This window comes from Aphelocoma coerulescens, chromosome 14, assembly GCF_041296385.1.
Source record: "Aphelocoma coerulescens isolate FSJ_1873_10779 chromosome 14, UR_Acoe_1.0, whole genome shotgun sequence".
NCBI classification, from domain to species: Eukaryota; Metazoa; Chordata; class Aves; order Passeriformes; family Corvidae; genus Aphelocoma; species Aphelocoma coerulescens.
Window position 1 is genome coordinate 10,366,321 of NC_091028.1, and position 16,920 is coordinate 10,383,240.

Genomic DNA, 16,920 nt, shown 5'->3' on the forward strand with positions numbered 1-16,920 from the left:
TTCATGGAGGCATATGGCTTTGGGGAGGGAAAGGGGCCAGTCACTGCTCTTACAAGCCTGTCACCTTGTTTGTATGCTAAACATGAGAGAGAAATACCTAAAATAAAACTAAACTAATCATTAACTCTGTTTCTCTCTTAACTGGCTGTAGTTCTTAACAGTATTTATTAATATAACCTGTAGCATTTACAATGCCAGTGGATAACTAGGATCCCAGGTATGAACTTGATTTGCCCACTCTGTGGGGTACTTTTTATACTTTGAGGAGGAGGAAAGAGGGGTGAGCTGACACTGCTGTTCCCTGTGCCTGTACAACACTGAGACTACTCAAAGGGAATTCTCCACCTGCCAGAGTGGTTCTCACATCCCTCATGACCTGACGTTGTTCTGTCCAAACTGTGATACATTTCAGCTTTGGGTTGAGTCCTTCCCACTCCATTTCTGTGCATCCCAGTTCACCACACACCTTTGCAGTCTCTGTCTCTCCCAGAGAATTTGGCAGTGTTGTTCTAGTTTCAAGTTAACCTGTGGCTCAGTTCTGCCATCAAGGTGATGCCAGGACCATGGAAACAGACACAAGCCACACCTTTATCCATCCCAGCTCTACCTACAAAAATAAAGTAGACAAAATTATATTGGCAGAAAATGTTTCTGGTATTTATATGACTGAGGGATGGGAGGTGAGCTGTTCCAGTGACAGATCTGTCTGCAGTGTGAGGTCAGGGTGTTGCCATGCAGGTCTCACACAGGGCTCCGTATCAGCAGCAATCAGGCACAGACTTTACCACAAAGCCATGTTTTAGTGCAGGTAGTCTCAGTTCCCTTCTCATGAGATTGGACAGCTATTGAGATTTGCATTAATATATTCCTTTCTTAGAATAATCTGTCAACCCACTCACATGCCAAATGGGTTATTTGTTATGAAAGTGAGAAGTAGGTGTTGCTTAAGCCACCACATCAGGACATTAATTGGGACAGTGGCAGGGGAAGAATGAAACTGAACCAGAATTCACAGAAAGTGATATGAGCACCCCTCAGCATTCTGCCTTGACCGCCAGCAGCATGCCTGGTTAGAGAGGAGAGCCCTCTTTGTAAGGAAGATAGGTGAGTAAAGATGAAAGGAAACCTCTGTTAATTAGTAACCAAGTGGAATGCCGCTATGTGTGCCTTCAAGAGAGAGATAGGATCTGAGACGTGGAAATGATTTGGGTAACATGAGACTGTTGAATAACATCATCTACTTGGAGACTGAAGTGCTTGAACTGTGGATAAGCCCAAAAATAGACACATGAAGATCTCATTTATTCCCGTGTGGTGGAACCCCTCTCCCTGTTGAAGGCAAGCAGGGGTTTTCACTTAGCTGAAGACCACGGGGATCTCCTTACCTTCCCAGCCACAGTGTTTTTCAGAGCACTGTGCAAGGACAACCCAATCCCCCGTGTCAGTGAGGGCTGGCACTGTCTGGACACACCTGTCAGATCCAGATGGGCTGGTTGTTGTACGGGCACAACAGGCTCTGCTGGGGAACATGCTGTGCCCGAGCTCTTGCCTGGCGCGGCCGTGCAATGCGTAATGATTACGAGTAATCAAGGAGTTAATTTAATCCTTACATGTAAAGTCAAGCGTGTTCTAATATTGAGGCCAAGCAGCTATTTCAAGATCACAACAACTTTAAATAGATGGTAAGGCTGTAGTAGTAAGCTGGAGTAGCCTACTAGTATGCTCCTAGTGCTGCTGTAGGAATGACAGACCTCTACTACTGCTAACCAACGAGGAGGAGTGAGTAGCAACTAACCAAGGACTGGTGTCAGCTTTGTTAAACATCTAGAAAGAAGTGGAATTAACTAAGCTATTACAAGGCAGTAGTCTGGCAACAATTAGCATAAACCTTGTTAAACATTTTAAGAACATTAATGAGCTAACCAACTACTGCTAACCAACGAGGAGGAGTGAGTAGCAACTAACCAAGGACTGGTGTCAGCTTTGTTAAACATCTAGAAAGAAGTGGAATTAACTAAGCTATTACAAGGCAGTAGTCTGGCAACAATTAGCATAAACCTTGTTAAACATTTTAAGAACATTAATGAGCTCACCTAGAGACCTGAATTGTCATTTCATACCTGCTTCTTTTCCAGTGGGATCATTTTTAATAGAAATAAAATGTGATAATAATAACCTTAAACTGTCTTTTTAAGGGTAGAATATTGGATTTTATGACTTCTGAGGAAATATATTGGCAATACTCTTTGGCTTTTGATTGCTAGTGAGAATATCAACACAATCTAACTTAGATAAGTAGGAACTTGAATTCCAGGTTCCTGTGGGTTTTGTGGGATTGAACACACACTTTTGTTCTCCCAGCCCTCCTTTTCCATTCCCTTTCAGGACTGTTGAGATGATCCCATTTGTAGGATTTTCCAAAGACTAAATAAAAAAAGGAATTTAAACAATCAGCCCAACTTTTAATTAAAGCCAGTTACTTAAAGTACCCAAAAATATTTTGTGACTTGATTTCCATTTACTTTGAGTATAGACTTAAAAAAAAAAAAATCATAATATCTTTATACAAACAGCTGTTGCAGCCAGCACTGACTATCTGGGGAGCTTTCTTGCCAAGACTGAGAGCTTCACTAGACCATGGAAGTTTGCATAATCAAAGTATTAACAAGACAGTGTCCCATTCCAGAGTTTTTTCCATGTAGTCTGTGGCTACCACTGCTGCTTGTTCCCAGAAATAGTTGTCTTTTTTTAATGTGTAAACTAGTTAATTTATTTTTACATTGCCTCTGTTGTGATTTAGGGATTAGTTATAACAAAATTCCCAGGCACATTTTTCAGTTTAGGGCTTCTGAAAGGGGAAGACTTGCCAAGTACCCAACTGACTGGCAAAAATTGAGCTTCTCTGTGTGGTCAGTTTAAAATGAAACATAAATGGTACAATGTTATCGTAAAAATAATATAAAACTTCCAGCTGCTCGCTGAAGAGTCTCCTCCCTCTTTATTCTTGAACAAATTAAACCTGACACATGTAACCCATGTTTTATGAGGAAATGGGGCTCAGAGTCTGAGGAAAGTAAACTGGAAGTTTGAGCATGGAAGGAGCAACAGATACAAACCCTCAGCACTTCTGTGGGTGTGCTGGGAGACAGGGGAAGCTTTTTAAAAGGTCAGTGCTGAATAGCAAACGGCTGACACACTCAGATGTTTATCTTACAGCTTTGTCTGCTTCTCTGCAAGAAGTGCTCTTGCACTTCTGAGGGCTTTGTTTGTTTGTTATAAGTAGCTCTAGCTGAAAGTGGAATTCCTTTTTTTGCTTTTTTTTTTCTTTCTTTTCTTAAAATTCTTCCGAAGCACCACAGCATAAACTCTTGTGCTGCTGAGCTGTTCTTCGAGGACTTCTGCAAATTCAAGAGTCCTGTGATTCTCAGGAATGAAGTACTTGATCAGTCATCTGTCATGTTTTCAGGATAATCAAGATTTGAGCCGCTGTTCCTTCTAATACAGGGGCACAGTACTACCACGGTTTTTAGAACAGCTGCTCTTACATTCATAAAATCATAAAATTCTGGAATGGTTTGGGTTGGAAAAAAAGATCATCTCATTCCAAGCCCCTGCCATGGGCAGGGGCACCTTCCATTATGCCAGGTTGCTCCAAGTCCTGTCCAACCTGGCCTGGAACACTTCCAGAAATGGGACGGGCCGCAGCTTCTCTGGCAACCTGTGCCAGGGCCTCCCCACCCTCACAGGGTAATAATTTCTTCCTAATATCTAATCTAAATCTACCCTCTTTCATCTTAAAGCCATTCCCCCTTGTCCTACCACTTCAGGCCCTTGTCCAAAATCCCTTTCCAGCTTTCTTGGAGCCCCTTAAGGCACTGTGTTCCTGTGAATTTTATTCACAGAGAAGGAAAAATAAACCAGCTATTTTCCTCCTCCCTTCCATGCACACTTCCTTATCCTTAGAGAAACATAAGCACCTCTCTGAGCTGCAGACCAGCCAACAGCTCCGAGGCTGCACCTTCCACAGTGTTACCTACTGCATGCAGGTTAAGCAACACAGGAGAGAGGCAGCAGTGCAACTGTTTTAGTAGGTTTTAGGTTGCTGTAGGCTGAATAAATTAATTACTTTATATCACTGAAACCAATATTTTATAAAGCTGTTAAACCAAGGAGACAGTTCTACAAGATGCAACTTGTCCTTGGGAAGGAATGTGTTGGAAGATGCTTAGAGCTCTTCTCTTGTCGGTGGCTGTCTGGGCCAGCTTGCAGCAGCTTCAGCTCACTGTGATAGCATTGTGTTTGCATGATTCAGGAAATCAGAAAGGGGCAATTATCCTAAATCTGGCCCATTCCAAAGGAAACTGTAGGAATTTATTTTCTGTTTGGGATCTTTATGAATTTGCTGGAAACAAAATGACACCTTGTACCTCTGACCCCAGGAAATGTCACTTTGTCCAGCAACCTGTCAAGTCAGAGCCCAGCCACCTTCCTGGTGCTGCTCTTTGGGGGAGATGCTTTGGATTGAGTTCTGGATTTCCAGTTCTTTGACACAACTTACCCACTTTAGCAGACCTCACCTCAAGCAAGGGCTTAACTGGCCTCCTCAGTACAAGGGGCCACTTGATTCTGTGAAAAAATTCCTGAGGAGCTTTACTAAACAGTCTCAGTCTCTGGGATCCAGTATCTGTCTGTCTTCCTCTGCTAGAGCTGCCTGAGAAATCTACATCTCCCAAGAAATGCATCTGCAGAGCCTCTTCCAGCTCTTCTTTTTGAATCACAGAGTCATTAATGTTGGAAAAGACTTCCAAGATCATCAAGTCCAACAATTAACTGAGCACTGCCAAGGCCACAACTAAGCCATGTCCTTAAGCACCACATCCACAGGGTTTTTTATCACTTCCAGGGAGGGCAATTCCTGTGAGAGGTTTCAGGCAAAGCTGTGGAAAACCCCTGACACCTTTTCTGCCTAGGAGAGTCTCTCTAACACTGCCAGGTCTCCTGCCTGCCAGCCCCACTGCTCGGCTGCTGCGCCCTGGCCTGGAACTCACGTGTCTGACATTGTTTTCCAACTATTTTTGAGGCTGTCCTTACCTGGATCTATTGTGGTGTTTTCCTGTTTATGTCAGTAGGCCTCTGTTGTATTTAAGCAGTGTAGTTAAGTCAGGAAATTCTACACCTAATACTCAGTAATTTCCCTTTGCTGACCCAGTTACCCTTAGCGCTGTGTGAAATCGCTGCCCTTCAGCTGCCTCTGCGCTGCCCATTGCAGTCACACCGGTATCGTGACCAGTTCCACTGCAGGGGCAGAGGCAAAACCTTCCATGCCTGGGTGTTAAACTGCTCTGGAGCCTGACCTGCTCTGGAGAGCCCTGCTGCAGCTCTGGTACTGTGCTCTCCTCCTCTGCCCCATCCTCCTCCTCCATCACCTTTGAGATTCTGCACTTTGCACTGTCACATGTTGGGCTCTGCTGCTGAGGGTCACCTTTGGCAGAGGAGTGGAAACTGGGAGCTGGGAGAGTTTTGCTTTAAACTCTTGTGCCAAGGCTTGCCAGGGCTCGGTGGTGTGGTGGGAGGAGGATCTGGGAGGAAGCATGACTGTACCCTGGGCTCAGACTTCTCCACCTGTGGGGAAAACCAAATTGTTTCCATAGGAGTGCTGCCTGAAGACTTTGAGACCCTCTTTCTTCTAACCCTTCACTGTGGCTAATATCCATTTAAAAAAACCAAAAAGGTGTAAATTTAACATTTCAAAACCTTACTGATATCCAGTATTCTACCCTTAAAAACATTTCACGATCAAGATTAGAATCATCAGTCCATCTTGATGGTTTTAATATGTGGTCGAGAAGTTACTTGTCTTATGCTGGCATCCAGTCACGTCATTCCCCATAATCTTTCTCTTGTTTTTTTTAGCCCTGTTGTTCATAATTTCCTTTCCAAGTTGTTTCCTTATTTGAAATGCCATTTATATTTTGTTGCCTTTTTTTTTCCAGCACATCTTACATCTTTGTTTTTGTTTTGTTTTTAATCTTATTTCTGGCATTTTCCATCGCTCTGTGGCCATGATTGTGGATGTGTTTTGGTTTTTGCCTGCCTTGCTGTTCTCTCGCTGCACTCCTTAGATCCCTGTTGCACAGTCCTCTGTCATGGATGACATTGAGGAGTGGCTCAGTACCGACTTGGTGAGACTCTTTATATTTTCATTTTTCACTTGCACGGGTAACTTTGAATGCATTGCTGAGTTCCTGGTACTTCTCATAGCGGGAAGCAGTGAAACTTCCCAAGCAGAGAGATTGGTTCCCTTTGAAGGGAATATCTAAGCAGGAGGAGTCAGGGTCACATTCAGCAATTCAATCAAAACACTTCTTTTCTGAGCTGTTTTATTTTCCCTTCTCCATGTGAGCATCACAGAATAGCATGTGTTCCAGAAAACGTGGGCTTCTGGTCCCCAAATGGGGAAGCATTAAATACAGGCTGAATTTTTCTGCACCAGACTTAAAGTCCATGTTTAAAGCTGCATTATTTAGACAGGATCTAAGTTCATGCTTATGTTGAGGCATGCTTTTAAGAGATGCTGGATCAGGGCTTAGATTCCTTTCCAATCAAGATGTCTTTGTTAAACTGGCAGGCAATCTTGACATGTTTCATAATAGTAATAATAAAAATTTATAACAGTCTCTCTTCAATGTTTATAACTTTCAGTTTCTCCTAAATTATGATTGTCTGGTAATTATTCAACAAACAAACAAACAAAAAGAAGAACTAAAAGTAGCTTTGCCTTCACCCTGGAGTTTGTTTTGCTGTCCCAAAACACATTTGGTTTAAGCAGGATACAACAAGTACACATTCATTCTGTTTTGGTTTTTTTCAGTGTAAGCATCTGACTCAAATCAACCAAGTGCATTTTGGGGGGTGGGTGCTGGGTTGTATTCACACGGTTCTTTTAAACATGGTTTTAGTGAACTGAACTTGCGCTCACCATATCCCCAAGGATCATCTCCTTCCATTCTTCCAGCTTCAGACAGAAAACTCCCAAGTCTTTAGGGTCTCCCCCACCCCCTTCCTGCTGCCTACTCAGCTCCCAGCTGGGAGCTGTGGGATTCAGGCTCCATTCCCCAGCTCTGGAAGCAGAGCTGCAGGCATGCACTGGCACGTCAGCCCTGTGCTCTGGCACTGGAGAAGCTGGCTGTACAGGAAGGAAGAAAATTCTCCAGCTCTCCAGAGGTGCCTGAAGTGCTTAAACAGATTCTGGGTTCAGTGTTTGATTTTGGCAGACTGGCTGGCTGTCTCTGAAATGTCACTGGGTTCCAGCTGCAGGTAGGTTTGTCAGACCTCAGTACAGGAGTCATTTTCAAATTTAATTACAAACTGGCCTCATTTTGATGAAGAAATATGGTAAATGTAGCATGTCCACTCTGCTTAACCAATAAACTTTTGTCTTTGCCATTTAAATTAATTTAGAGGGAGAGAAGATCTGATGGAGAGATATGGAGGTAGCTCTGTGCATCTGTCATCCCCAGGACAGACTTGCTCAAAAGGAACAAAGCAGAGAAGTGTCCTGGGAATGCCTGAGCAAGCCTGGGGATGTCCCTGGCACCCCATCCCAACCCTATATTGCACCCTGTGTGCAGCAGAAAGATGCCTGTGAAAAATTGGACTGGATTTTTGTTTTTCACTCTGAGTCCCCACCCCCTTGTTTTGTTAACAGCTCATTTCAATTCTCTCCTTCCCAGGTGAGGAAGTTGCAGGTTAGGTTAGATAATTGTTATTTCCTTACCCTTTTTGGAGTACACTGGGACAAACAGCAGCTCTGCCTGTGAAGAGGCTGCTGTGTGAATATTTGGAAACCTCAGTGCAGTAGAAAGCCAGGAGATGCTCAGGCTCTAAAAACCTTTGTGAGGCCAGTCAGTATGTTCCCACTGCTGGTAGAGAAGCCAGGTATAGACAAATACTTTACCTTTTCAAAGCAGGTTCAACATGAGATTTTCAACTAGTATTTTTACCCATCTTTAACATCCTGATAGATTGACAAGGATGCCTATCCCTGGACTTCTAATTTCATTATTTGAAATGCACATTGAAATGCACAAACTGGTGGAAATGCAGTGACCCTGTGTCATTCCCAGCTTTTGATTCTCATGGACAGACACTAACTGCTGTCAATATCCCTCATCCAGGTCACCCTCGTCTTGTCTTTGTGCAGCATGGACACAGGAAAGCTGCTATATTTTTGTATGAAACCTAAAATGAACTCTCACAGGAGGAATGTTGGCCCCAAACAATTTTGCACGTGTCCTTTGTCAGCTAAAACTGCATTTTACTTGAAGACACAATGCAAACCACAGTCCTGACTTTTTTAAGGACTGTGTGACAGAAAAGATGCCATCTGTGTGTGTGACTCACACAGCTCAGATTTGGACCAGAATTACTGTCTGAAGGGGAAACAGTGCTGGACTGACATTCAGATCCAACAGGGAAAGCTTAGCTATCCACCAGCAATCTTCAGAAGCACCTCAGTGCTCGTTCTCCTGCTCTGCAGCGCAGTGAAATGTCAGTCCCCTCTGGCCTCCTGATGTGGGAGCCCTGTGATTTCCCCAGGTCCCCCTGCTCCGATGGTTAATATGTGGAAACAAGTGGTGGAAACTGTCCAGTTGTATTAAAGGTGGAGGGGATGACAGGGAAGGGGAAGCACTGCCTGTGCTCACATGCCTTTTTGTTCCCATTGCAGAAAGGCAACGAACTGGAAGAAGGAGTGACCAGTGAAGGTAAGCAGAGATGCCCGTGGCTATGAGCCATTCTCAGGTTAGTGCTCAGATGGAATTTGCTCTGATCCCTGCTGAGATGCTGCCTTCTCCCAGCCTGTGATGTTCCCCAGCAAATGCTTCCATGCTCAGAAAGGCAGGAGGAGAGCATTTCACAGCAAAAGGTTCATATTTATGGTGTGGGGAGCCCTCCTGGTTCTAAGTGCTTCCCTGCCATCTTCCTTGGCTGTGCTCTGTGTTTGTGCCAGCAGGAATGTGTCCCCAAGCTGCTCAGCCCTTTGGAATGATGTTTCCCTGGATCTGTCACAGCCGGTGGCATAGTGTGGGTTTGATTCCAGCTGCTGCCTGAGCTCGGGTGTCTCCAAGGACAGCTGTACCCTTTCCCGAGGAAGTCACGCTGTACCAGTATTTGTGCCTGCAAACACAGCCCAACACGATGCCAGGCCCTGGAATTTCCACCCCTGCCAACCTCTGTCCCTGGGGCCAAACCCACAGCCCCAATTCTTACCTGTCTTCCTTCTGTTTTTGCATTGCAGAGTTTGACAAATTTTTAGAAGAGCGAGCCAAAGCGGCGGAGATGGTTCCCAATCTGCCATCCCCTCCCCTGGAAGCCCCCACCCCTCCGACAAATCCTTCCAGCAGGAAAAAGCAGGAGCGCTCGGAGGACGCCCTCTTTGCACTGTGAAGATGGCACGGAGCCACCCTCCCACCCCTGTGCTCTGCCAGAGAATATCTCCGTACGGCCACTTTGTCCTCCACAGTCCTTGGCTAACAACGACCCCCATCCCCCCCATTCCATAGTTTGCTTCTCCTTCCCTCCCTCCCCAAACGATCCACCCCCACAAGCTGACTCTTTCTATTTAAATCCAACGCTATTCCTGCCAGACCACGATTCTCCAGCACTCGCTTAATCCCCTCCTTCCTGTCCCAGCTGCACAAAACCAGCTCTTGATGCTGAAAACCCCTTCAGAATGCACGAATACGTCACACTGGGCTGAAACAAAAGCCCAGGGGGGAGAGAGCAGCCTTGCCCTTCAATTTATGTAGGGATCATCCTCTTCTGTAGGCAGGTCCTGCCAAGTAGACGGCTCTGTCAGTCAGCATGTAATTGACTGAGCTGGAATGTTCAGGAGGAGTGTGTCTTTATTTTTAGATAAAATGTTAATGTATTGGCTTTCGTGTTGGATTCGACAGCAAGGAACAACTGTTCCCCTTTCAACATGTGCTTCACAAGTTAAAATCCTTTACTCTCCCACTCACACATCTCCTGGTACCATATGGTGGTCGCTTTTCCCCACTTTCTATGGCTTTTCATTTCTAAATCTCACAGGGTATTTTTTGCCTTGTGTTTTATCTGGGCTTGCTCTAATTTGAAGCAGTCTGTTGGCCATGTCCAGTAGCTCTGGCAGTTGATAAGGATGGAAAATGCTGGGCTAAATGGATGCTTTAACTATGGCACAGGAAGCACCTCGCTCTTTGGGAGACCATTGTCACACAGGAATTTCCCTGGTGTGTTTGCCTTTTGAACTAGCTTGGTTATTTTCTCCTTACCTTAGATTCCTTCTTTGGTGACTGTAGAGTTCTGCACTTGGTGTAAACATCCATGCAGATGGATGGGACTTGCTCATGGATTGGGTATGAGCTGAGGTTCCTGGATTCCCTGCAATGCCTGGTAAAATAGACATGCTGGTTCTTGGGGGTAGGGATGAGGAAAAGAGGCAAACCTCAGAGGTTTGTATGGAACACTGAGGGAGATGGTTACCATGGAGGGATTAGCCGTGCCAGCCTGTGCTGGAGGTGAAACTCCTCATTTCCTTCTAGTTTTAGGCTGAAGAAAGTGTTGAAGTGATTGTGACCGTGCTATTTGTAATTTTTGGAATGTCCTTTGATCCCTCTGCCCTTCATTAACTCCCGGCTCCTACGGGGCTGCAGTCTCTGTGCAAACAAGCATATTTCCTTGCTTGCCAAAGGCATGGCCAGGATTCCTGCTCCTCTGGGGCTGCCAGAAGGGATTCCAGCATGTGTGCCTGCCTTGCTGGGCTGACAGGCGGAGCTGGAGCAGGCAGCTCCAGCCATCGCCGCATCCCCCAGCGTGTTCCTTGGGAGGAAGCCAGTGGCACAGGATGGCAGGATCAAAGAGAGAGCTGAGCAGTGCATGGCAGGAGAATCTCCCATCCTGACAGAGAGGCACTTTATCAGCTAAATGCCCGTGCAGGCAGCAGGCTCCAGCCCCTCTTCCTCAGGGTGTTCCTTGGCTTAGGCAATCTCCTTCTGACCTGACATGTCTGAGCTTCCCAGGATGCTGATATGTGTCAAGCTCTCTTGAAAGTTGTTCTAGGCCAAGTGATAGAAGCTTTTATCTGAGCACAGCATTTTATCAGCCCATACCATACTCTCTGAGGACCACCCCCTTTGGGACATTGTGACACACAAAGCCTATTACCCAATGCCTGATTGCACCACTGATGGACTTTGACAGCGGACACATTAATCTTTGAAGGGAAACGTTGTTTGGTGCAGGATTTCCAGGCTGTCCCAGGTCAGGTTTCACTCTGTGCCCTCCTTCCTGCTCATCATCTCCTCTGTCCTGCCCTGCCTGCAGCCTCTTCCAGGATCCCTCCATATGTAGCTGGGCCCAGGCAAGGCTGTCCTGCCACCCCTCTGCACTGATGTGACACCTCATCACTGCTCTGTGTAGCACGGTTTACAAGTGGACAGGGAAAACCATGTTAAGGATGGAGAAAACTTGGTGATCAAGCTTTTCTCCCCACTTGCTGGCCCTCTGTCCAGTTGAAGCCCTTCTGTGTGGGTCTGCAGAGGCTTTTTCCCATTCCATCTTCTCCGTGGCTAATGGAACCTGCCAGGACAGTCTGCCTTGGCTGCATTGCACACTCCTGCTCTCACCCTCTGCCCTCACTGCTCAACACAAGGTGAGCCCAATGCTCAGGGATTGGCACTGCCAGCTTGCTGCAACACATCACATGTGGCCACCAGCTCCCTGAAACCTGAGGAAACTTCTGTGGCGACACTGATTTGATTTCAGATGGCGTCTGGTGATCGCCTGAGCAGTCTCACCAGCACGGAATGAATTGCTGGTATTCCTGTCAAGGCAGAAAGCTCCGTGGGTGTTTTAAGTGTGTATTTTCTCTTCTAAATCCTTGAAACACATTGACCCTGTAAATGGCCACATCAGGTGATTCTAAGCATGTTAATCCAGCTTCCCTGCCAAGCCAGAGGAGATAATCGCATTGCTCAGGCATGGGGACGCTGTCAGATGGTGCAGATTGGCACGGATGTCACTGTCACCGAGCCCTCACAGCGTCCCACTGCTGCAGCTGTGCTGGCCCTTCATCCCCCACCCCTCAGCCAAAAGGTGCTGGGGGAGTGTGCTTTTAATGCTTCTTTCTGTCACACTAAACCTGTCCTGGGACCTCCAAGGTGTTGCTTTAGGGAGAATCTGTTCCCTTTCTGGAAGATGCTGCAGAGCTGTCTGTCGGTGATTGCTCTCTCCAGCTGGGAGGAAAAGAGATGGAATGAGAAGGCTGGAGCTGGGAGAAAATACAGGGTGTGTATTGGCAGAGCTCAAGGGGCTCTTTTGGTGTGTGCAGCCCCAGGCAACCCATGGTCCCTGCTGACACTCTGCATTATCCTCTGGAAAGCCATGGCACTGCTTGCAGGGGGTGGCAGGTGGCACCGGGACAAGTGGTGGCTTTGCTGGAAGTAGGGCAGCTCCCAGGAGATGCCTTCCTTGGGAGGAAACGTACTTTTGGAAGGACCTGGGATGGATCTGGAGCCCAAATCCACCACACTTGGCTCCCGGGGCTGGAAGCACCAAAAGGAACAGAGTGTGTGGCAGAACAGGTGGTTTAGCCCAAACCTTCTTTAACAAATACGAGAGCTACGCTAGAGCTTCCCAAATGTCCTGTATCAGGATCTCTCATCTTCCCTGTCCTCTTGTGGTCTGCAGAAAACCAGAGTGGTGGGAACTGCTTGAGGGAAAGGGAAGGGGTTTTTCACTTCAGGAGACCGACTTCTCAGTTTATCCTTCCTCTGCTTTCACTCTTAAGTGCTTCCTCTGTGCAAGTGGGCAGAGGACTCATGTGGCTCCAACACTTGCAAGAACAGGGATGGAGCTGCAGCCTGATCCACTTTCCATAAGAAATAACATCCCAGCGCTTTCTAGGCATATTAGGAATCACAGCTTGACACTCAATGACACTAAATTATTCTTGGGGTCCTTTGTAAGTTCTAATCGTTCCCTATTCTAGGTTAAAATATTTATTTTGTCTATATATTTTCTTTCCAGTGTGTTTTTTTAACCTCTTCTGTTAACTCTTCATGTGCTGAGATGTAAGGATTCAATGGTTTCTATTTAAATATATCCTTTGGGTTCTGTTTTTTTTAATTGTTGTGTGTGGATTTCAGCTGCATCTTCGGCAGGTGTAATAGATAAAAATGTGCTGTACAGACATTTAGGGTGTTTAGGATGTAGGCAAGGCTCATAGGAGAACTGCTCATAGAAACGTAGCATGGTGTCTCTTAAAGGGAACAGCGTAAATGCTGAGACTGGTCCATACTGGGACCCTCACGTAGCCTCCAACATACCTTTTCCCTTCTGATTATCACAGCCTCCATCTCTGGGATGTGCTGATCAACCCAGCTCTGCCATCCCCAGGGCTGGTCTTCCACCTCTAAGCTGAAGGATTTTTAGTGAGGATTTCTGTTTGTTTGACTTCATTCAGCATTTTTTGATTGGCTGTTTCCACTTTGAAATGGAGGACTGGGAGCTGGCTGTGGTGGCGAGATGTTTCCCTCCAGTGGTGGAAGAACAGATCTGGGCTGTGGTTTCAGGCCCAGGGCAGGGGTGATGGTCCCTCTGTGCAGGAGCTCCGCACCCCGGCCAGCACAGCCTGTCCCTGCTCCTCTGTTCCCTGCTCTCCTGATGTCACCTACAGGGACAGGATGTGCAGCCCAGGAGAGCAAACAAGATGGGTTTCCAACATTCTGTTTCATCCAATGAGTTGTTGAGTCTCCTGCAGCTGCTGGGAGCCCTGGAGTGGGAACTGCTTGTGCTATCTCCATCCCCGTCCATCCCCATCCAGCTCCGTCATTGTTTACCTCCTCAGGGCTGACCACAAGCCTTGTGGAGCCTCCCCTGGAAAAACACAGCTCGGAACAGTTATTTTTATGGAAATAATGAAGCAGTGAGTGGATTTAGAGCTGTGTTGGAGGTAACCCTTCTGCTGCTGTGGGCTGTGGAGACGAGGCGCCCGCACAGCACCTTCCACCCGTCCATCCCAAACTGCATCTTCTGGAGCAGGCTGTGCCTGCCTGCTCCAGCCCCAGGTTCCCCACACCTCCTCCTCACCTGGAGAGAGGTGAGGCTGTGTATCACCAAGAGCCAGCTGGCCTTGGGCAATGCCAAGCTCTGGTGCTGGTTCTCTTTAGCCCATGACAAACCCACTACTCTGAAATTCCCACCCTGCTCCGTGTTTTTATGAGTACGAGCTCCTCATTCCCTACATGTTCCCATGAGCTGTTGTTAACCCTACAGACGTAACCTGTGTAATAGCTTCTCTGTATATTACAGCTGTAGGCTTTCCAGATAAAGGTGGATAATATTTATTTACTGAAGATACTGGATATTTTTTTGTTTGGGAATGGGGTAGGGGGAGAAAAGGGACATAACTGTTTAAAGAGATTGACTATGTAAAGAGAAACAAAATACACAAAAAGCAGAGAAACCCAACACTAAAACATCACTGTATTCAAGTAGAAAGTGTTTCCGTTAAGGACAAGACAACTGTATTAATCTGCCATTGTTTAACTTGCTCCAGAAATCATCTCCTTGGTTCCTGCATGTGAGATATTCCAATAAATACACTATTAGTGTGAGATGGGAGTGCTATCGTCTCTCTCTCAGCTGGGGACTTGCTTGGCTCGGCTGTCTGGCCTGAGCACAGGGAATGAGTGAGCACGGGGGACACGTGTGGCCCTTGGGTGCCCAACAGATGACAAAATTTGGAGTCCCTGGTGTCCTCTGGGTGACAGAACCTGGGCATTCCCTCTGGGAGAAGGCTTGTCCCCAGCAGTTTCTCGTTGTGTCTTTGCGTGGCTTGTGCTGTGCTCGGTGCTGTGTTGCCTGTGCTGCTAAATTCCTGTCCCATTAAATTTTGGCACCTCTTTTGACACTGACATCAGGCAGACACACGGGTGACAACCTGGGTGCTCGGTGGGACACCTGCCCACCTGGCAGGGCTTAACTGATAGTTCTTGGAGGGCAACTGTGGATCACCACCCTGGTGACCTAGAAAGTGGTGGGTGATGTTCCCAGCCCATCCAAGGGCCACTTTCCTGACTCATCAGCCAGGAATTTGTTCCAACATCCCCATTATGATGGTGGGTTTGATGGGCAGAGAAAGAAGAGCACCAGCTTAGGAACCCCGGAGAAGTGGCACTGGCCAAACTGAATTTATTTGGCAGAATGGTGCCCTCCATCCTGCCCATGGAGAGCCACGCTGATGGTTTAAAGCTGGGGAAGGGGGGTGTGGAATAGCTGGAAAGATGGGTTTCCCCTCCCTGTAGCCACATACTAGCATTAAACAGCCCTGCCCCAGCTTGTTTACCCCGTGCTGATCATGTGCCTGGCTCGATGTCAGATACATTCAGGGAGGTTCCTGGCCTGGATCTGTTCTGCTGGGAAAGGTGTGGAGCTGCTACTGCCCTGACAGGGCAGAATCACACAAAAAGCACTGGGTCAGAAATGTCCAGCGCTGTGCCAGAGGGTCTGTGGTAACAGGGGCTGTGGGAGCAGGGACTGTGGGAGTGGGGGCTGTGGGAGTGGGGGCTGTGGGAGCAGGGACTGTGGGAGCAAGGGGCTGCTGGAGCAGGGGGCTGCTCCTTCCAGGAGCTTCACCACATTGTCCTCCGCAGCCTCACGGTTGCACTCATGAGGGAAAGATTCCTCTAACCGCAAATTCTGCCTCCAACAGGGGCCAGAGTGAGTGCAAAGGGAAGAGTGTAATAGCAGGACAAGCATATGGGGACTTGTTTTTCCCATTTGTGCCTCTCCAGCTGCTGGTGATCCAACTTCCCAAACTGAGCATGGCTTCCCCAGATTTGTGAACCCTGATGGCCTTCTCCAAGCCTGCTCCCACAGCGACTGTGCAAACTCCCATCATGGGCTGGGGGGCTTCCACACATCACTGCCCTCCACCATGGGCTGCCAAGCCCAGGCACAGAGCATGACACGGAGCCCCATATGGGCAGAGCCTCGGGCAGGCTGTGTGTCACTGCTTTCTGGCATTGGGCAGCAGGTTTGGATGCCAGTGCAAATGGGAAATGACCACAGGGGCATTTACCTTTTCCCATTTCACCTGAGGGTAAATAAACCCGGACCAGGGGCTGCACTGGAGTGCCACCAAACCTGTCTGCATCTCCGCAAGCTGTGGCTCAGGAAGGGACAGTTGGCAAAGCCAAGTTACAGGCAGTGAAGGAGAGAAGAGGCTTTTGAATATGTTTGCGACACAAATTAATGATTAACGCCGCGCTCCGCCAGAGCAAAACAATCCCCGGGGCAGGCAGGATGCCAAAGGCTGGGCATGGAGCATGGCACGCTGCTTCCAGCACAGGGCTAAGGTGTGCTGGCAGGTGGGAAACACCCGGGGTCTAAGTTTGGGAGAGCCCAGCTGGCTGAGCGAGGGGGCAGCAAGATGAGGAATGCTCCGTTCAGGCACAGCACGTCCCGGAGCTGCGGCTGCCTCCGGTGCCGCTCGGGGAGATGCTCCAGCGCCTGAGCCCCGCAGAGCCGCACCAGCCCGCCCGGCCGGCTCGGCGGCCAGAGCCCAACCATCCCGGAGCCGGTTTGTTTTCTGTCTCATCCTGCGGTTTCCTCCCAGCCTGCGCTCAGGAAAACGTCTCAGCGACGCCGGAGCAACCACGTGGCCCGTCCGCCATCCCCGCAGGACTGACATGATGTAATCGCGGGCCCCGAGCCGTGATGTAGAATCACTCCACTCAGGGTCGCCGCGCTTATTGGCTGCGTCGCCCTGGTCCTACGGGCGGGGTTTTCCCGACTCCGCAACCCAGCGCACCTCGGGGAGCCCCACCCCTCGTGGAATCCATCGCCCCCAAACCCGGCCCACGGAGTCTCCGCGCT

General features: G+C 48.0%; 1 protein-coding gene across 2 annotated transcripts in view; it reads left to right on the top strand.

The window, feature by feature from the left end:
* TOM1L2 (target of myb1 like 2 membrane trafficking protein) overlaps positions 1-14,657 on the top strand; it is a 57,508-nt gene extending 42,851 nt beyond the window's left edge. The window contains exons 13-15 of one of the 2 annotated variants that reach the window (XM_069030398.1): positions 6,123-6,182; positions 8,729-8,765; positions 9,299-14,657. In XM_069030398.1, the coding sequence (XP_068886499.1) occupies positions 6,123-6,182; positions 8,729-8,765; positions 9,299-9,447 (246 nt within the window). In that variant the 3' untranslated portion in view covers positions 9,448-14,657. The remainder of the gene's footprint in view (positions 1-6,122; positions 6,183-8,728; positions 8,766-9,298) is intronic. The other variant, XM_069030399.1, reaches the window with a different exon arrangement.
* The last annotated feature ends 2,263 nt before the right edge of the window (positions 14,658-16,920 follow it).